The sequence below is a fragment of the Microcaecilia unicolor genome, unplaced genomic scaffold (genome assembly GCF_901765095.1).
Source record: "Microcaecilia unicolor unplaced genomic scaffold, aMicUni1.1, whole genome shotgun sequence".
NCBI classification, from domain to species: Eukaryota; Metazoa; Chordata; class Amphibia; order Gymnophiona; family Siphonopidae; genus Microcaecilia; species Microcaecilia unicolor.
In genome coordinates, this window is record NW_021963353.1 from 27,826 (window position 1) to 49,723 (window position 21,898).

Genomic DNA, 21,898 nt, shown 5'->3' on the forward strand with positions numbered 1-21,898 from the left:
GTGCCGGTGCCCAGATCTTCAACACCAGCACCTTGCCCAGGTGTCAGTGTTGATGTCCGGGCAGGCAGTACCTTCTTCGACATTGGGAGAGGAAGCTTCACCAGAGTCTGAGGGTAGGGCTGTACCTTGAGGTTCCTCAAAACATGGACATCATTCCACTAGGCCGAGGCCAGTACTGACTCATTCACCTGCACCTGAGTAAGGTGAAGAATCTGACTGGGACCAGGGCCGCCAAGAGACTAGGCCGGGCCTGGGGCAAGGCCGCCAAGCCTCTGCCCCCCCCCCTGCCGGTGCTGCTGCCGCAGCCCCCTGTCACTGCAGTCCGCGGTCTCACCTGCCTGCCTACATGGCTCTGGGCCCCCTGCATTCAAAGCGGCAGTTACAGATCGCCTCCCTTCGGGCCTTCCCTCTCTGAGTCCTGCCCTCGTCTAATGTAACTTCCGGTTTCCCGCGAGGGCGGGACACAGGGAGGGAAGGCCCGAAGGGAGGCGATCTGAACTGCTGCTTCGAATGCAGGGGGCCCGGAGCCGAGGAGGCAGGCAGGTGAGACCGGAACTGCAGCGCCGGTGGCCTGACCCCGGTTGCCGGGCCTCCCTTGGAGGCCCAGGCCTGGGGGAATTTTGTCCCCCCTGCCCCCACTTCTCGGCGGCCCTGACTGGGACCGCTCATGAGAGACAGATGAAGATACACATTACTTCTTGAGGAGTCATATGGCATTCCATCTGATGCCTCTCCTCCTAAAGAGAGATAAAAATCTCCACCAGAGGAGCTCTCTCTCTTTCACCAGTTTGTGAGGGAGATGGCAGTGGCCGTCCCATTTAAGTTGGAGACAGAGGAGGAGCCCAGGGCAGAAATGTTCTGTTCTGGTCTCCCCCCAAAGGAAGGGGGTCACAGTACCATTGCACCCTATCCTTAGGATACACTGTTGAAGAACTGGGAATCTCCCCTCACAGTTCAGGTTGCACCTAAGAAGGTTGATATGCAGTATCATATCCAGAAGGTTCCTGGATTCAAGGCACAATTGCTGCACAGCTACATGGTGGTTGAATCCACTCTCAAATGTGCAAAGAGTTCTTGGCCTCATGCCTCGGTGGCCCGGGGGATGAAAGGCTAGGAGACTTTTCAGACTTCGATGCTCATTGCCTGCATCCAGTCCTACCAGCTCTACACAAGCCTTTTCTTGGTCTCTGGTGAGCAGTCCACTGACACTGGTGGACTTTCTCCCTTTGGTACAGGCTGCAGAGCTACGCCAGCTGGCAAACGAGCAGATGGAGTGTAGGCATTATTTATTTATTTGTTACATTTGTATCCCACATTTTCCACATATTGCAGGCTCAATGTGGCTTACATAATACCGTGAAGGCATTCGCCAAATCTGGTACGGGATAGGTACAAAATGTTGTATTCGGATAGGGAAGATATGTTGTATTGGGATAGGGAAGATAAGATTCAATCAAGTTGGGTTGAGGTAAAAGAGTTCATTAATGTCCAATACGATCTTTAATATGAAGAGTTGCAGGGTTGAGTCATTTAAGTTGTGTCATTCGGATATGCCCTTCCGAACAGGTGAGTCTTTAATGACTTTCTGAATTTTAGGTAATCAGAAGTTGTTTTCACTACTTGTGGCAATGCGTTCCCACAGGCGCGTGCCTATGTAAGAGAATTGGATGCATGGTTGTCTTGTATTTTAGGGTCCTTTGCAATTTGGGTAATGGAGATTCAGGTAAGACCGTGATGAACTGGTACTATTTCTAACTGGGAGACTGATTAGGTCAATCATGTAATCTGGGACTACTCCATAGATAATCTTATGGACTAAGGTGCAGATTTGAAAGAGATGCGTTCATTATCTGGCAAGGGGCACATATGATACTTTGATGTCGTGGTCAGACTCTCTGGAATGGGTGTGGGGATGTGCACAGACTCTCATGGCTGCATGTCTCTGATCTTGAACAAGCAGTTCAAGAGAGGTTGTTGGGCTGTGCCGTGCTGAGGGGACAACTTTGTTTGTGGAGGAAGTTGCTGATCTCATTAAGAACATCAATACTATCCACACTCTCTCATCGGTGCACTCCATCTCAACGTGTAATTAAGTCTTCATTCAAGTGTAAATAACCTCTGGAATTTGTTGCCAGAGAATGTGGTAAAAGCAGTTAGGGTAGCGGGGTTTTTAAAAGTTTGGATAGCTTCCTAAAAGAAAAGTCCATAAGCCATTATTAAGATGGACTTGGAGAAAATCCACTGCTTATTTCTAGGATAAGCAGCATAAAATGTATTGCACTGTTTTGGGCTCTTGCCAGGTACTTGTAACCTGGACTGGCCACTGTTGGAAACAGGATGCTGGGCTTGATGGACCTTTGGTCTGTCCCAGTATGACAATACTTATGTACACTTATCTGAATCTTCTTCAGCAAGAAGATTTTGACTGGGTCTAGGAGGCATTCCTACTACTCTCAAAGGTGCAGGTTCCTGCCTCCTGCTCGTTCCACTCAGGCAACTCAGGACCAGCATCTCAGGCTTCGCCAGCCCATCCTCAGAAGTCCCAGCCAACTCCCTAGTCAAAGCAGGACATGTGCTTTTGAATGGCTCCAGCAGAGCATAGCCAAATGAAAAGTATACATCCTGGACGACTTTATGGTTGGAAGGAGGCTCATTTTTTACCAACACATATGGCCCCTTGTAACCTCCGACTGGTGGGTTCTTCAATAGTCTTGCCTTGACTGAATTGGCGTCAGAGACCTCCAAATAGCCCACTAAGAGCATCTTTCAACAGCTCTCAGCACAAGCAGGTACTTGCAGAGAAAATCTCCACCTTCATACAGGCCGAGTGGTCGAACCCATACCACCAGGGGAGAAGGGAATGGATTCTATTCCAGGTACTTCCTTGTAACCAAAAAAACAGGGGGATACCAGCCCATAGAAACAAAGAAACATTACAGCAGATAAAGGCCATATGGCCCATCCAGTCTGCCTATCCTCTGTAACCCCTAACTCTTCCTTTCCTAAGCGATCCCACATGCTTCTCCCATGCCTTTTAAAATTCTGACATAGTCCTCAACTCAACAACCTCCACCGGGAGGCCATTCCATGCCTCCACCGCCCTTTCCGTGAAATAATACTTTCTTAGATACTCCTTAGCCTATTCCCTCTAATCTTCATCGTATGCCCCCTCCTCGTTCCAGAGCTCTCCTTCAGTTGAAAAAGGCTCACTTCATAAATGCCCTTGAGATATTTAAACATCTCTATCATGTCTCCTCTCTTCCAGCGTATAAATGTTGAGGTTCATAAGCCTGTCCCTATATTTTTTGTGTTCAAGACCGCTTACTAATTTTGTAGCCGCCCTCTGGACTGACTCCATCCTGTTTATATCTTTTCAAAGGTGCGGTCTCCAGAACTGCACACAGTACTCTAAATGGTGTCTCACCAGAGACTTATACAATGGCATTATCACCTCCTTTTCCTGCTGGTTATTCCTCTTTTTATGCACCCAAGCATCCTTCTGGCTTTGACCGCAGCTTTTTCTACCTGTTTGGAAGCTTTGAGGTCATCAGACACAATCATCCCCAAGTCCCGCTCTTCCTTCATACACTGAAGTACTTCATCCCCTATAATGTACCGTTCCCTCAAATTCTTGCGACCCAAATGCATAACCCTGCATTTTTGGGGATTAAATCTTAGTTGCCAATATCGGTCTATTCCTCCAGCTTCGCTAGTTCCTTCTCCATTCTAGACCTAAGGGCCCTGAACAAGTTCCTAGTCAAAGAAATGCTTTCCCTGGGCACCCTTTCTTCGTCTAATGCAGGAAAATGTCTGGCTATGCTCTCTGGAAATGAAGGATGCCGATACCCACATCTTCCAAGTCAAAGGAAGTATCTCAGATTTTGAGTGGGGAAATGCCACTACCAGTATCGAGTTCTGCCTTTTGGCCTGGTGTCTGCATCTAGAGTTTTCACCAAGTGTCTGGCTGTAGTCACAGCGTACCTACACAAACTGGGAGTGTATGCATTTCCCTACCTGGACGATTGGCTGGAAGGAGCCAAGGAGTCAATGGGGATGACTATTCAGGTACTGGAGCTACTGGGGTTTGTCATCAATTACCCCAAGCCCCACCTACAACCAGTTCATCAATTGGAGTACATAGGAGCTCTGCTAGATACAGTGCAGGCTCAGGCCTTTCTTCCTCAAGCGAGAGTAGATACCTTAGTAAATGCTTGCCTCACAAGTTCGCAGCAGCCAGCAGGTTCACCTTGGCAAATGTTGAGACTAAAGGGCCACATGACCTCCACCATGCATGTCACTTCTATGGCACAGCTCCACTTGAGAGCGGCCCAGTGGACCTTAGCTTCCCAGAGGTCTCAAGCAACAAGGAACCTGTTGGATGTCAATAGAATTGGCACACACCCTATTCTTGTGGAGAATTCAGTCCAATTTAAGGACTTTCAATCCAAATTCCACCACCTTGGAAGGTGTTAACAATGGATGCATCCAACCTGAACTGGGGAGCTCATGTAGAAGGGCTTCATATTCAGAGCTGGTGGTACACTAAGGAGGTTCAGTTCCACATTGATCTCCTTGAGCTTAGGGCTATTTGGAATGCTCTAAAGGCTTTCAGAGTTCTGTTTGTTGCTTACAAAGCCCCCCACCAAACCTCCCACTGTATGACGGGATCTCAACATAGTTCTCACCCAGCTGATGAAAGTTCCTTTTGAGCCTCTGAATTCCTGTCATCTGATGCTTTTGACCTGGAAAGTTGTATTTCTGGCCCTGGTATCTCACCCACTGTATACTAAATTTCATCACAACAGAGCAGTCCTCTGCATGCACCCTAAGTTCCTTCCTAAGGTAGTGTTGGAGTTCCATCTTAACCAGTTGTTCTGCCAACATTTTTCCCAAAACTTCATGCCCATCCTGGTGAAAGTGTACTGCATACTTTAGACTGCAAGCAAGTCTTAGCCTTCTATCTGGAATGGACTTAAGCCCATAGACAATCCACCCAGCTTTTCATTTGTTTTGACTCAAACAGGTTTGGGGGTGGCCATTGGCAAACACACACTTTCAAATTGGATAGCAGATTGCACCTCCTTTGCTTATGCTCAAGCTGGGCTGAATCTTGAATATCATGTCACGACTCATAATGTCACAGCCATGGCTGCATTTGTAGCCCAATTGAGATCAACCTCCATAGAGGAGATTTGAAAGGTTGCAACATGGTCTTCAGTCCACACATTCATTTTCCACTACTGTTTGGATCAGGATGCAACAGTCGGTCCAGACAGGCAGTTCTATAGAATTTGTTTGGTGTCTAGAACCCAACTCCACCCTCCTAGGCCCTGTTTTATTCTGTTCCAGAAGAGGAGTGAAATAATCAAATTTCTTCTTTCCTGTGATTAATTTAATAGCAGTGCTCTGCACTAACTGTAAGGTCTGATTTCTGCTGCTCTTGAACCCATATAAAGCGAGTTATAACAGTCAACTTTACTGATAACAAATGAGCAGATAAGGATATTTATTGAAGGATGAAGGAATGGCCAAATAGAACAAATTTGCCTTGATTTGTAATAGCAGTTCTTAACTGCAGAGATTGATGCTTAAAGCTTAAGGATTCATCTAAAATAACACCCAGGATTTTTGTACTTTGTTGCTGAGAAGGACGGAGCCCAAATAGATGGGCTGTTCTAAAATGGAATTTGGAAATTTGTGAAGAGAACGCAACTTAATTTTTTTGGATTAAGTGTTAATTGACTGTCCCTGAAACCAATCCAATATCTGCTTCAAATGTTGATTAATATTGGTAATAGCTGAATGTCAGTAGGGTCTACGGTTTGAATTAGTTGAATATCATCCAAGTATACATAGGCGGTGAAGCCAAAGGATTGTGCAAGAGTTAAAAATGGTGCCATATACATATTAAACATTAGTGAAAGTTTAAGGTTGACTGAACTTTTAGTCTCAACATTTTGGGTCTCAATTATCCTAGCTTTCTTGCTTTCAGTGAGCCTTTTAGCTAGGGATTCCCAGATGTGAGAATATGAAGGCCTGCTTGTCATTGGAGAAAGCAAAGATACTTGTTTGTAGCTGCTGTTCGTTGTCATACCCTCCTACCTCCCCTAGAGTTGAATTTAGTTGTAGACGTTTTGCTTTTCACCTGACTAGAAGGCTTACGCTAGTGCGTCGGGCAGGAAGGCAATAGTGCATGCGCAGTGGGAAGCTGCTAGAGTTTTCCACATTCACTAGTCAGCATCCACACTGGCTCCGTCAGATGAAGTCACCCAGTTGTGAGAATAATTGGCTTGCTGTCCTCAGTGAACACCAGCTACAAGTAAGTATCTTTGCTGTATCTTAAATCTGCTATTTTTATTATTCATGAGATCGAGTTACCGGAAACTTTTGTCAGGTGTGAAGTTTGGAAAGATCTGGAGATTGCATATAGTTTTAGTTCTGAAATTATTGCTTTTATTTTTTTATATTTGCTGAGTAATTTTTGTAGATCCTAAAGATTAAGATTTGGCCAGATGCTAAAGATATGGCTTAATTTACACAAACACAATATTAAACACTCCATTGCCAACCAGGATGTCACCTCTGTGGGACAGCACTTTACAAAACCAGAACATTGCATCAATGATCTTATAGTAAGAACAATAAAAGGAAATTTTAAGACAATCCAGGAACGTAAGACGTTTGAAGCCAAAAAGATGATATATTTTGACACCCACCACACAGGACTTAACAAAGATCTGGGCTTTCTATCCCACTATAAACCATAAAATTCTACTGCTCTGTCACTCTCTTATCTGCCATACATCTCTCTTCAACTCTCATCTGCCCAGCAATCCCTGCTTTTCACCTAGCCTACTCCTCCTCCCTTTCCCTGCGAGACTGTCATTGGAATGCCTCTGTTTCACTTTATATTCTGATATTTGTCAACATTTGCTTATTTCCGATTAGAAGGTTACCTTCGAAAGCTCCGTAAAAAAATAATTTTCTGGCATTACCCCTAAGTCTACAACCACGCAACCTCAATTCATGTCCTCTAGGTTTTACCATTTTCCCTTCTCCAGAAAATATCTGTTTCTATATTAATACCTTTCAAGTATTTAAACGTTTGTAAGAAATCTTCTCTGTCCCTCCTTTCCTCTAGGGTATAAATATTCAGGTCTTCCAGTCTCTTCTCACATGTCTTTTGGTGGAAGCCCCATATCATTTTTGTCACCTTGCTCTAGACCGCTTCAAGTCTTCTTACATCTTTAGCAAGATATGGCCTCCAAAACTGAACACAATACTCTAGGTGGGGCCTCACCAATGACTTGTATAGGGGCATCACCAGCAATTTGTACAGGGGCATCAACACCTCCTTTCTTCTGCTGGTTATACCTCTCTCTATACAGCCTAGCATCCTTCTGGCTATACTCACTGCCTTGTCATACTGTTTCAGATCTTCAGGTACTATCTTCAGATCTTCAGGTACTATCACCCCAAAGTCCCTCCACCTATCTGTGCATATCAGTATCTAATCGCCTAACACATACATGTCCCTTGGATTTCTACTCCCTAAGTGTATCACTCTGCACTTCTTTGCATTGAATTTTAATTGCCAAACATTAGACCATTCTTCTAACTTTAGCAGATGAGCATGTCTTGGGTTTTGAACTCACAACCTTCTGGTGATGGGCCATTAGATTTTCCTGTACTATCACAGTTACACATATCAGGGGTGTAGCCAGACCTTGGGGGGGGGGGGGAGCACATTTTGGTCTGCCACCCACCCCCCCACACTGCCGCTGCTGTACATATCTTAGCTGGCGGGGCTCATTAAAATGAGCGTGCTGGACCGTGAGGGGAAGAGAGAGCAGGGCAGGAAATGGGGCGGCACCGGAGACCTCCGGGGACCCTCACCAGCCAAACCAGGGGCCCAGAGCAAATTTGGGGGGGGGGGGCAGGCCCCTGTAGCTATGCCACTAACACATATGTCTCATTTCTGTTTCTATCAAATCTATGCAGGTTTTGTGCTGTTGCATTGATTTTCAATTTGTTATTGGAGCAAATACAGTTCGATAGTGCACTGTGCTTCATCCTGATATTCTGGATTTGCTCATTATTTTTGAATCTTGGATCCTTTGAGGTACCTGTCTACCAGTGACCTCTGCAGGCACTGATTTCATTTTTAACTCTATATATTGTTTCCAAAGAGAAGTTGTTTTTTTTTCTTTTCTTACAGCGTTGAATCCTTACTGTTAAGAGACTTTCAGTAATAATTTCCCCAGCCGTAATCAGCAGCTTAGCCACATTATCGTGGGGTTAGCGCGTCAACTCTTACCGCCTACTAAATAGGTGGCAAGGGCTTAGGCGGTAGATAGCTGCGCACTAATTTTAATATTAGCACAGACCATTCACTGCCCCATTTTTAAAAAGGCCTTTTTTTAAATGCAGGGTTTGTGGCATAAAAATAGCAATAAAGATATTTATTTTTAAGTTCAGGGATCCATATAACAGTACAAAGTTGTCTTTTATATATATATATATATATATACAGTGGGGGAAATAAGTATTTGATCCCTTGCTGATTTTGTAAGTTTGCCCACTGACAAAGACATGAGCAGCCCATAATTGAAGGGTAGGTTATTGGTAACAGTGAGAGATAGCACATCACAAATTAAATCCGGAAAATCACATTGTGGAAAGTATATGAATTTATTTGCATTCTGCAGAGGGAAATAAGTATTTGATCCCCCACCAACCAGTAAGAGATCTGGCCCCTACAGACCAGGTAGATGCTCCAAATCAACTCGTTACCTGCATGACAGACAGCTGTCGGCAATGGTCACCTGTATGAAAGACACCTGTCCACAGACTCAGTGAATCAGTCAGACTCTAACCTCTACAAAATGGCCAAGAGCAAGGAGCTGTCTAAGGATGTCAGGGACAAGATCATACACCTGCACAAGGCTGGAATGGGCTACAAAACCATCAGTAAGACGCTGGGCGAGAAGGAGACAACTGTTGGTGCCATAGTAAGAAAATGGAAGAAGTACAAAATGACTGTCAATCGACAAAGATCTGGGGCTCCACGCAAAATCTCACCTCGTGGGGTATCCTTGATCATGAGGAAGGTTAGAAATCAGCCTACAACTACAAGGGGGGAACTTGTCAATGATCTCAAGGCAGCTGGGACCACTGTCACCACGAAAACCATTGGTAACACATTACGACATAATGGATTGCAATCCTGCAGTGCCCGCAAGGTCCCCCTGCTCCGGAAGGCACATGTGACGGCCCGTCTGAAGTTTGCCAGTGAACACCTGGATGATGCCGAGAGTGATTGGGAGAAGGTGCTGTGGTCAGATGAGACAAAAATTGAGCTCTTTGGCATGAACTCAACTCGCCGTGTTTGGAGGAAGAGAAATGCTGCCTATGACCCAAAGAACACCGTCCCCACTGTCAAGCATGGAGGTGGAAATGTTATGTTTTGGGGGTGTTTTCTCTGCTAAGGGCACAGGACTACTTCACCGCATCAATGGGAGAATGGATGGGGCCATGTACCGTACAATTCTGAGTGACAACCTCCTTCCCTCCGCCAGGGCCTTAAAAATGGGTCGTGGCTGGGTCTTCCAGCACAACAATGACCCAAAACATACAGCCAAGGCAACAAAGGAGTGGCTCAGGAAGAAGCACATTAGGGTCATGGAGTGGCCTAGCCAGTCACCAGACCTTAATCCCATTGAAAACTTATGGAGGGAGCTGAAGCTGCGAGTTGCCAAGCGACAGCCCAGAACTCTTAATGATTTAGAGATGATCTGCAAAGAGGAGTGGACCAAAATTCCTCCTGACATGTGTGCAAACCTCATCATCAACTACAGAAGACGTCTGACCGCTGTGCTTGCCAACAAGGGTTTTGCCACCAAGTATTAGGTCTTGTTTGCCAGAGGGATTAAATACTTATTTCCCTCTGCAGAATGCAAATAAATTCATATACTTTCCACAATGTGATTTCCGGATTTAATTTGTGATGTGCTATCTCTCACTGTTACCAATAACCTACCCTTCAATTATGGGCTGCTCATGTCTTTGTCAGTGGGCAAACTTACAAAATCAGCAAGGGATCAAATACTTATTTCCCCCACTGTATATATATATATATATATATAGTGTCTGCTACAGTGGTTCCCTGAACAATTTTACCTACTACCATCACTATCCTTAGTACTGCGGCTAACAGTGAGCACCTTTTTAACTTTTGTGATAGGTGACTAATATTAATTTTGTTTTTTTTGCTTCTTTTCATACTTCAGTCATAGTGGCTGCCTTCCTAAGATTCTGTCTAGAAAGGTCAACGTGCGAAGTTACAGAGCAAGAGAAAAGTATGCGAGAGAGAAATGAATTCTGTTCAATTATCCTCTTCCCCTCTGCCAGCCACTGTGAGGCTGAATGCATTTTCCATTTCTCTATTTGAGTAGCACAGTCACATTGTTGAATGAAGCTCAAGCACAAGAATGGAGTGAGTCACTGAGGCATGGCTTGGAACTAGGGAGTTGGGGGCAGAGGTTGGTTTGTTTAGCTCTCAGTCCAACTAAAATGGTATTTCACTGCCCCTGGTATAAGACTCTGCAAGGCAAGGTAGATTAACCACCTCTTTTCACTGAACACTTCACAGTGAGAATCCTGAAAGGTAACTTTAAAACCATACAAGAACGTAAGACCTTTGAAGTCAGAATGATTGAATATTTTAACACCCAACAGAAAGGACTTAACAAGGATCTGGGGTTCCTAGCCCATTCTAAACCATAAAGCTGTATGTCTCTGTAGATCACCCCACCCCTCACCTATCCACACCCATCCTGTTAGAATATCAATGATATGCTTTGATGTCCCCATGCATACCTCCTACCCACCCCCATCCTCCCACCCTGTCAGACTGTCATAGTAATGCTTGAATGTTTTCACTTATATACACTGTCAGCTAGCACATTTGCTTATTTCCGATCTGACGAAGAAGGGCAACCTTCGAAAGCTAATCAAGAAATGTATTAAGTTATGTCCAATAAAAAAGGTATCATCTTATTTTCTTTTCCATGTTTTATTTTGTTTGATTTCTATTGATACACTGAACACATGTAATGGAACTAAAACAAATCTGAATGGGATTGTCATTTCAATATGACTTGGGTGGAACTTGTGCCTAATCTAATTCCTGTGTACTTCTGCAGAGGCAAAAGGAGGATGCCTATGTGGAACTGAAAAGAAAAAAAGAGCCATACACAATAACATCAATAAATTAAATAATTTTCACCGAACACATCACACCTTCAAAGTATCTCTATTTTTCTGGAAGCAATACAGAAACAAAAAACTTGAGTGTGTCTCTGATAATGCCAGTTTGGTACTTGTTATGCTAAAAAAAAAAAAAAAGCCAAATCTGGAGGTCAATGTACTGACATGTATTAACACTGCCTATTAATAAACATAACTACCTCATGTTAATGTTCCAAGTTATTGAGTTTTCTCTAATTGATATATGCCCCTGTTTGACTTTTGCATATTTCAATGTGTGTTATTTTTTATGACCTAACAGGTAAAGAATTGTTTTGTGATTATTAATTCTTATTAAATAATCAGCACAAATTTTGCATTAGTGCTATCCTGGTGAGCATGTGTTAAAAACCTGCATTGAACAATGTGGGTTTTTATTGCATTTTAATCTTTGCATTAATATACTTTTTCATATTGCCTCCTTGATGTGATTAAATATGGTGGACTCTACTGTCCAAAGAAAATATTTTGTCAGTGAAGTTAGAGCCTTGTGTCTCCACACCTAATTCTTCACCTCATAACTGTTCCTGTATTCAACAGCAGCTCACTTGAATGAGCTGAAAAAGGTCAACCAAAAAATACATAAGTTTATAACCTACAGGACTAGCATCCAGAAATTACACACCCTTCATCAGGTCAAAAAGGACTAATATTCTGCCCTTCTATCAAACTAGATTACATTTAACTTTATGCTGATCTAGATGGTGTGCTTAGGAATTCTACCTAAAAATACATTTTCACAAGAAACAGAGTGGATAACAAATACAAAAAAGTAACTTAGACAACTATATAAAGAGTTTTGACACATAGGGTAAAATTTGGTGGTGGTGGGTACAGCAAGGATGCATCTCCAAATTACACATATAAGTTACATGTGATGTACCTGCTACTGACCTCTCATAAGTGGTTGTTCCTTAATTTAGGCTTGTTAATATGAGTTTATGTTACATTCTATAATGGAATCGAGGCACCCAGATGCCATTATAAAATAGGCACTCCCTGTGCTGCCCAAAACATTCTCTATGTATTCAAGACTATTATAACTCATACACTGTGTATGTGATGTTAACAGAAAGACTATCAGAAAAAATGTATATATGCCTTTGAAGCAATATGTCATGCTGTTACAGTGGCATTTCTTTCAATCATCAGTACTCAAGTCATGATAAAACCGATTATAAAACTTGTAATTTACTTTTTGCTGATGGTGTCTGTATTAATGACATATGATTCATTCTAAAAAAAATTATTTGAAGTTCAATGAAAAGCAAACACAAATAAAAGCATAAAATATATCAAATAATATTTTAGGTATCCCTAATCCCTACGTTACCTTACAAAAAACTAAACGGCTCACCAATACTAAGATGCAGACAGCAATTTAGCATCAAGATGGGTGCTCTCTCATCTTTTTGCTTAGACAGCCGTATGTTGGATTCTCTCCCAGTTGATGAGAGGTCATGTGTGTGCACTCAGTGCAAAGAGCTCCATGCTCTCAGAGATCGAGTCCTCTGCTTGAAGCCAGAGTAGCACACATAGAAGAGTTAAGACAGAAAGAGAGGTATACAGTGAAGACCTACAGGGACACATAGAGAGGAACCACCTTCAGTCTGGCAACCTTTGCGTTCCTTTGGACAAGAGAGGTCACCTGATGAGAGGATCATCTTGATGGGACCAGAAGCAATCTTGTAGCCAGGGTCAGCTCTCCAAGGCCTTCAATGTCTCTCCAGAGGCTTCTGCCCAGGAGGGAAGGGTTAGAATGGCTGTTTTGGTTAGAGATTTGATCATTAGTCATGTAGATAGCTGGGGAGCTGGTGGTGTTAGGATCACTATGAGGCATATTTTCAAAGCACTTAGTCTTCCAAACTTCCATAGGTTTCTATGGAACTTTGGAAGGCTAAATGCTTTGAAAATATGCCTCTTGGTCACTAGCCTGCCTGGTGTTAAGGTGGTGGATTTCATGCATCATCAAGGTAAGATGATGGGGAGGATCCAGCTGTCTTTGTACATGTGGGTTCCAACAACATAGAAAATGTGAGAGGGAGTTTCTGGAAGCCAAATTTAGGCTCTTAGGTAGAATATTAAAATCCAGACACTCCAGGACAGTATTCTCAAAAAAGCTTGCTGTTATGCATAAGCAAGAGACAAAAAGAGCTCAAGAGTTTCAAATGCATAGATGAGATGATAGTGTAGTGAAGAGGGGTTTAGATTTGCTAGAACTGGTCTTCTGGGGATGGAGGAGCCTCTTCTGAAAAGATGGGCTCCATCTTAACTAGGGTGGAACCAGGCTGCTGGTGCTGTTTAAAAATGTCGTAGCACAGCTTTTAAACTAGGACCTGGGAAAAAGCCGACACTCACCCAGGAATGCACTTGTTTGAAGGGAGGTAATCTCTGAAGGACACTATCAACATAAGGAAGTTAGGGTATCCTGATAGAGAGGTTGCAACGAAGACAAAGCCAGCCAGGAGTGTTTAAGGGAGCGTAGACAGAGAATAAAGATTGCAAATTATCCCTGCCACTGCTAGCAGATTATAGATAAAACCATAAAAATACATTTTGAAATGTCTGAACATGAATGCTAGAAGTCTAAAAAAATAAGATGGGAGAGTTAGAGTATATAGCACTAAATGAAGAGGTCGATCTAATAGCATTTGAAAAAGGTAACCAATAGGCAGTGGCAATCCTTGGTCAGCTGCCACCCGGGGCGGATCGACATTGTGCACCCGCTCCCCCGGGTGCAGCAACATCCGTCCCCCCACCCCACGGGGTGCAGCACGACACCCCCCCGGCCGCATCAACACCCCCTCCCCCACGGCGCATTCTTACCTGCCGGGAGCAGCCGCATGGTTGTCTGTTCCACTAGTTCCCTGCTCCCTCTGCCCTGGAACAGGAAATAACCTGTTCTGGGGCAGAGAGAGCAGGAAACCAGTGGAGCCGACAGCCACGCGGCCGCTCTCTGCACCCCTCCAGCAACATGCACCTGGGTAGGATCGCCCCCACCGCCTCGCCCTCGGTACGCCACTGCCAATAGGACACTGATACCAAGGTACAAATTATATCACACAATGACAGGGTAGATAAAGCTGGCATTATATGTTAAAGATGAAATAGAGTCAAACAGAATACAAATTCTGCAGGAAACAGAATGCAACATGGAAACCTTGTGAATAGAAATGTATGTGTGAAGGGAATGAGAATAGTGATAGGGGTATGCTACCATCCGCCTGGCCAAAATAAACAGATGGTAAAAGGTCAATAGAAATTAGGGATGCTAGAAAATTTGGCAACACTGTTAATAGTGGATTCCAGGTGATTTTAAATTACTTCAATATTGACTGGGGTAATTTCTATTAACATTTCATTACCTGGCTGTTTATTCTGGCCAGGTAGACAATTGTATAGTATTGGATAAATGTCACATCAGGAAATGCTACGGAGATAAGGATCCTAGATGAAACAAATGACTGCTTCAAGGAGCAGTCAGTACAGGAACCGACAAAAGCGGGGGCTTAGATCTAGTCCTTAGTGGAAGCATGACTTGTTGGGAGAGGTAATAGTGTTGGGTCAACTTGGTCATAGTAATCATAACATAATCACATTTGAGTTAACTGGAAATCTATTGCATTAGCATTAACTTTCAAAAGGGCTGTTATGATAAAATAAGGAAAATGGCTTTAAAAAGCTAAAAGGAGTATCAGCAAAGGTTAAGACTTTAAAACCAAGCTCAGACACTGAGCAGTCTTGGAAATCCAGATATGAAACAGAGCAGTTTTTAGTTTTTATCCAAAAGTTAAATATTTAGCCTTAGTGTCACATTATGGTGGAGGGGCTCTAACAATAAACAGAACAGCAGCACCCCAATTTACTTTTATGGATAGGGGTCGGGGGAAGAAATAATGGGCCAGGAAACAGAGAGAGAGAGAGAGAGAGATGGTGGACAATAGGATGGAGGGAGGGAAGAGAAAGGAAGAGAAGTTGGATGGCAAGGATTGGGGCAGAGGGAGAGATACTGGATGGGAGGGCACTTGCAAAGATAAACGGAGAGGTGGGATTCTCAGGCTGGTGGGGAGGGAAGAAGAGAAAGGGGAAGATGGTGGACCTGGTCGTGGTGGGAAGGGAGGGAGAGAAGTTGGAAGAGAAAGGGCGAGATGGTGGACACAGGGGGTGGTGGAGAGGGAGGGAAAGAAGTTAGGAAGAGAAAGGGAGAGATGATGGGCCTGGGGGTGGTGGGGAGGGAGAAAGAGATGGTGGATGGGAGGGCAGTCTGGAAGAAAGAGAAAAACATTGGATCTGGGGGTGAGAAGGAAGGAAGAAAGGAAGAGAGAAGGAGAAATGTTGGGTCTAGGGTGGAACGGAAGGAGAGATGAATGGGGGGGGAGAGAGAAGAAGAATAGAAAAGAGAGGGAATAATGTTGGATCATGGGTGTGGGGGGAGGAGAGAGGAGGAGAGATGGACCCATGAGGGGGCAGGAGGGAAGAGAGTTGGAATAGGAAGATGCTAAGGGTGGAGGGAAAGAGACAGGGAGATGTGAGGCAGCGAGACGAGTGGAGAGAGGGAGAAGAGATTCTGGAAATGATGGAACCATGTGGGAGAAGTCAAAAGATGAGTGAGAGAAAACTAGTGAGTACAGACATAGAAACATGGTAATGAGGAGTAGATGAAAGGAGAAAGAAGGCTGGGAAAGGAGTGAGATGGGAAATGGAGAGACAGAGACTGAAAAGAGATGGAAAATTGATAGCCAAAAATTAAAAAGGAGAAGGGTGTGATAGAGAGTGAAATTTGAGTTGACAGAGGCAGAAAAAGGAAAATAAAGGGAGGAAATAGCTGAAAGGGAAAAATCAATATGTTAGAGACAGGTGTAGTGAGAGAATGGAGAGAAGAGAGGAGAAAATAAAAATTGACAGGAGACACTGGAAAAAGAATTAGCAGAAGACAGACAAGAAAGCAGAAAGAAAAGCCTGGGACCAAGATGATAGAAAAAGCAAAATGTCTAGTCAACAAAGGTAAAAAAAAAGGTTTTAATTTGAATTTATTAACTGGAATATGCCATGCTTTTTTTGTAGGAAAAAAGGTACCGGTACTCATTATGGGTAATCTTAGGGGCGGGGTCTATCTATGGTTCCGCCCCTATGGTACCCATACCCACATTAGCCACACCCCTTTCACCAGCCACTGTGCATATAAACAGGCAAGCAGAACAGAGATAGCCTCTCTTCAAATTCTTCAAAAATCAACCACAAATTCTAAGAAGCTAGACTCTGCATGCACTACAATACCAGGAAAACAAAAAAGAAACATGATTTCTCCTATAGAGTGAAAAATAAAACAGCAGATGTAATTTCTGAAATTGGACATGTTCTAAATACTAAAATGAAAATAAAATGATTTTTTTCTACCTTTGTTGTGTGGTGACTTTGATTTTCTGATCATGTTGGTCCCAGTCTATGATTCTGCTGCTCTCTCTGTTCTCTTAACTCCATTTCCAGGGCTTCCTGCCCATTTATTTTTACACTTTCCTCCTTTCTTCTTCATTTCTTGCTCTACATCCGTAAGTAAAAGCTGGGTCCTCCGCGGACTTGACTGGAGGAGGTATACAGTTGATCCAGCTTTTGCCTATTTTCTCCATCCATGTGCAGTTTTTCTCCTCTCTTCCCTTTCCCTCATCTCTATACATATGCATCTTCTTCTTTTCTCTTCCCTCCCCTCCATCCGTGTCCAGCATTTCTCCTCTCTCCCCTGCCCTCCCCTCCATCTATGTCCAGCAATTCTCCTCTCTTCCTTGCTCTCCTCTCCATCCATGTCCAGAACTTCTCTCTCCCCTGCCCTCCCCTCCATCCATTTCCTCTCTCCCCTGCCCTCCTCTCCATCCATGGCCAGAAATTCTCCTCTCCCCTGCCCTCACCTCCATCCATCCATGTCCAGCAATTGTCCTATCTCCCCTTGTCTCGACCCATATCCAGCAATTCTCCTCTCTCCTCTCTATCCATGTCCAGCAATTCTCCTCTCTCCCCTGCCCTCCCCTCCATGTCCAGTGATTCTCCTCTCTCCTCTGCCCACCCCTCCCCTTCATCCATGTCCAGCGATTCTCCTCTCTCCACACCTCCCCTTCACCCATATCCAGCGATTCTCCTCTCTCCCCTGCCCTCCCCCATGTCCAGCAATTCTCTTCTCTCCTCTGCTCACCCCTCCCCTTCATCCATGTCCAGCAATTCTCCTCTCCCCCTATCCTCCCCCTTTCATCCATGTCCAGCGATTCTCCTTTCTCTCCTACACTTCCCTTCCATCCATGCCCAGAGATTCTCCTTTCTCCCCTGCCCTTTCCTCCCATCCATGCCGAGTGATTCTCCTCTCTCCATGCCCACCCCTCCCATCCTTGTCCAGCAATTCTCCTCTTCCCGTGTCCGCCCCCTCCCATCCATGCCGAGTGATTCTCCTCTCCCCCTGCCCTTCCTTCTTTTCCCTCTGCCTGCCTGCTTGAGAGTCCAGGCTGGTAGTAATCATCCAAACAGAAGGCCCTGTTAGAGTAAGAGGGGCGGTACCAACAGGGCCTGCCACAAGCAGATACGCTGGAACAAAGGCTGAGTGTGCTGGTGCTGGGCCACCTGTACTGAGTGATTGTGGGCCCGGGCTCTTGAGCAGGCAGTGAGAAAAGAAAACAGGGATAGTGAACAGGAGATTAAAAAAAAGGTGGACAGCAAATGGGAGATTAAAAAAAAGGTGCCAGTATGCCATACCAGTGCGTACCGTCACAAAAAAAGCATTCAGAATATGTTAGCTTTGGGATATGTGCACCACAGATGGTTTTTGTATTGTAATCTGTGGCGTAGTCAAATGGCTGATTGGAGGTGAGGGGGAGGGAGGAGCAAGCTTAAGCCCAAAATAAGTGGACACCATATTTTCTCCCCACCCAAATACAAAATATAAATACTTGAGTTTGTGGGGATCTCCAAGCCCTGCCAACTGAAGACCTTCTCCTCCGCTCTGGTAGCCCGACATCTCTAAGCTCTGCAGCTGGTGGCAGTATCCCTGATTTGCTACTGCTACCCACCATCACCACCACACATGTTCGTTTTTCATGCATGTGTGAAAGCTGAGCAGGTGTGTATGGGGGGGGGGGGAAGGGGGGCGACAGAGGCAACTCTGAAATACTGCTGCTGGCTACAGAGCTTGGAGAGTTCTGGTCGCTGAACATGGGGAGGAGAAGGAGGTAGGTCATCAGCTGGTGAGGCTTATGGAGCCCCAACAACCACAGCAAGGGAGATGTTAATTTTTGGGGGGGGGCTTAAGCCCCCCTTCATGATTATGCCACTGATTGGGTTCAGTACAAAATGAAGTGTATTTCTATTTTTATTTCTCCAGTGCTGCAGTACTTGCCGAGTTTAACTTCTTGGGGTTCCTAGTTCTGTTTTGGTTTTCATATTTCTAATGTGTGATCCCTTGTTCTGTATTTGGTGAAGGTCTGTCTGTGTTTTGTGAATTAAGAAGTAACTTAAAGATGCTTTATTTGTGGTAGTAATGGTGGGTGGGTGGGTGAGGAAATTGTGGGAGGGGGCAGGAAGGAGACAGGATTGGGGGGCTCCCTCCTTAATTTCTACCCTGGGCTTCAGAATGTCTAAAACAGACCCTGTCTTCACCTCTTTATAAACATCAGAAAGAACATTACCGTGGGTTCTTCAACACCTGTGACAGTCGATGATCGATTTCTCCTACCTGGGGTATTTGGCTGTTAATTAAATGTTACAAAACATTGTGCTTATTAAGGGAACAAGGCTTAATTCCTAGATCTTCAGTAATCTGATGCCACCACCACCATTTTGTTAGATTTGATTATAAACATATTAGTGTTGAGAAAAAGAATATAATTTTAAAGGAGTTACTGCAAAACCAGAACACCAATCATTGACAAATAAAGCTGGATACATATGCTAAAAATGCCAAATTCTAAAGAGAAAATACTTCATTCCACAGTGTTACATTGATTTCAAAACCACTCTTTAGAAGCATTTCAACTTATTGGCAAAATGTCCTAGCCCATTCTCCATGGCCAATTCACAACTTCTGACTGCTCATAGCAATTCTGTAGGAAGACATTTTTTCTTCCAAGTAATGCATAACATTTTACAAAATTAAGGAAACTGAGATGCTAAAATTGAGTTTGGAATGTCATGTCAAGATTGACAGACATATTAAGAAAAGGAGTTTCAGGCCCTTGATCAATAGTAAACACGTTTATAGTTCAGAAAATTGAATGATGCAAGCAATTGAAATGTGATGATCACTTATTAACTGTAATGGCTGGCTGAACATTTTGCTTTTTCTCAGAACCTCTCTGTGAAAGACTATTTACTCTTCAGAGAGGACAATAACTTCAAAATGCTGTTCCACACTGAATTATTCTATTTGAATTACATGGATATTTAAGGATAGTTTTAAATGGGATCTTAAAGATGTATTCCAGTAGCATCAATTAAAAGCAGCAGTATCAGGCAAATTGTTCAAAATGTCAACACGACTCTGGCTCCGCTTCTGCTTTGGTCTCCTTTCCATTTTGAAGTGCAAGCCTTATTTTTATAAGAATCCATTTCCCAGAGTTGACTCTCCAGTTACAGCAGGGGTAGGCAAGAGCACCAGGCAGGTCAGGTTTTCAGGATGTCCACAATGACTAAGCATGAGTTAGAGCTGTACGCACTGTTTCCTTGGTATGCAAACCTATCTCATGCATAGTCATTGTGGACATCCTGAATACCTGACCTGCCTGGTGATCTCAAGGACCTGAATTGCCCACCCCTGCTTCATAGCATGACATCTGCACATCATTTTGGTGACGATCCTCACAGTAGCACTCTACTTTACTTAGACGCACAATAACCTACGAAGCTGCTAGAAAGCTAATAAAACTGACAAGCAGGAGCTTCCAGAACTTTAAATATTGATATTCTCTTAGGAGTGAAAAAATTTTAAGCACGGAAAAAAAGCTTGATCAATGACGTTGATTATCTACACATGAACTGAATTGCCCAAGAATATTTCCCTAGTACTGCTGCTTAACCAATTCAGTGATGGTGCAGAAGAGAATCTGTATCAAAGGTAATCTATGTCCCAGACAGACCCCTTCACCTCTTTGGACACAGTGAAAGAGACAGTACATTACCATTTGTTCTTCATCACTTATGACAGCTGAGGTACAAGGTCTGCTTTCTGATTCATTTGGCTGTTGAATGAAAATGGTGTGGTCAATCAAAATGGGCAGTTCAGTAAAACATAACTGTAAAGTATAACCCCCCCCCCTCCAAAAAAAAAAAATATCTGGTCAAAGCAACCCACTCAGGATGGAAATGCAATGTCATCAGTATTTCTTAGGGGATCAAATTTCCTTAAGTATGTCACTTTCATCAAGGTAATAAGATAAATCACTACTTGATTAATTCTTGTAACAATATTTTTTCTCACACACAAAGAGTTTGGGCTTATCGCCACTTTGTAAAAGGGCCCCTAAGACTTAGTGGCCCTTTTACAAAGTGGCGCTAAGTCCAACGTGGGCTTTTTTTTCCCCAAGAAAATATCCATGCTTAGGTCCTTGCTTTTCTCAGGCCTCAAATTCCTAGTGTTTTAATCGTGTTCCAGTTATACAATGTATTGGCTTTTAATTAGAATATATTTAGTTTATTGTCTGTTTATTTCTGCATGTATTTGTTTATTGTTACTGTTTTTCAATAACCCTCTTAAAGCAATCTTGTATTAGACTGGCAGAATGAAAGAAATTTGAAATAAAAAAACGCTTAAAATCTATAATCATGAAGACCTGGAAATCAACTGGAAATGGTGAGATGTAATTTTATCAAAAAGGGTCAGAGGGAATAACTATCACTCCTCAATAAACAAACTTGAACATATTTTGGAAAAATTGTGACATATAAAGTGGTAAGAAACAAAAAAAGTTTTTAAATCTGGAAAAGGCCCACAATATCTTAACTGGAAAGAGTCAGATGGGAAGCATCATGGGCTATGTGATTTCCTATGGCGTTAAGCTATTCCAGATCTACAGCATATCATGTGTGTTAATCATTTGCTTTCTATACTGACCCAAAATTTGTTAAGTTAATAATTGAAGTTTTACTGTTTAATTTTAATCACTTTTATATAAGACTGTACAATAAAATCAAATTAAAGAAACAGTGACCCAAATTCTTAGCTGAATACCGCAAAGGCACAGCGCTGAAGAACAAACAGAACTCCCATTCTCGATGCCCACTAAAGGGAGACCATGGTGTTTCGGTTCAGATGAACCTGCTTCCAGGGGATTTCTAGACTGGTCGCTAGACAAATTGCAAACCACTACACACAGGTGGCAACAAGCAAAAAGACGCGAACGTCCAAAGATGTAATTTTATAGCAGGTTACCTGTATATTAACGCCACACAAATACCTATTTTATAAAGGAACATACACGTGTCTTTATAAAACACTAGCACAAATCCCGCAGAAAAATCCGCTAGACTGAAGCAGTAGACATTCACGCTTACTCAGGAGCAGATGCCAATGTTAGCAAATAAAGCACACATGTAAATCGTGACTCTGCCCAAATTCCAG

General features: G+C 43.4%; 1 protein-coding gene across 1 annotated transcript in view; it reads right to left on the reverse strand.

Annotated features, from left to right (window-relative positions):
* LOC115459242 (E3 ubiquitin-protein ligase NEDD4-like) overlaps positions 1 to 21,898 on the reverse strand; it is a gene marked incomplete at its 3' end in the record, with an annotated part of 92,613 nt that overhangs the window by 19,655 nt on the left and 51,060 nt on the right. Inside the window, exons 9-10 of the mRNA XM_030189100.1 lie at positions 20,460 to 20,519; positions 18,972 to 19,031 (exon numbers count right to left, since the gene is read on the reverse strand). Of these exons, the coding sequence (XP_030044960.1) occupies positions 18,972 to 19,031; positions 20,460 to 20,519 (120 nt within the window). The remainder of the gene's footprint in view (positions 1 to 18,971; positions 19,032 to 20,459; positions 20,520 to 21,898) is intronic.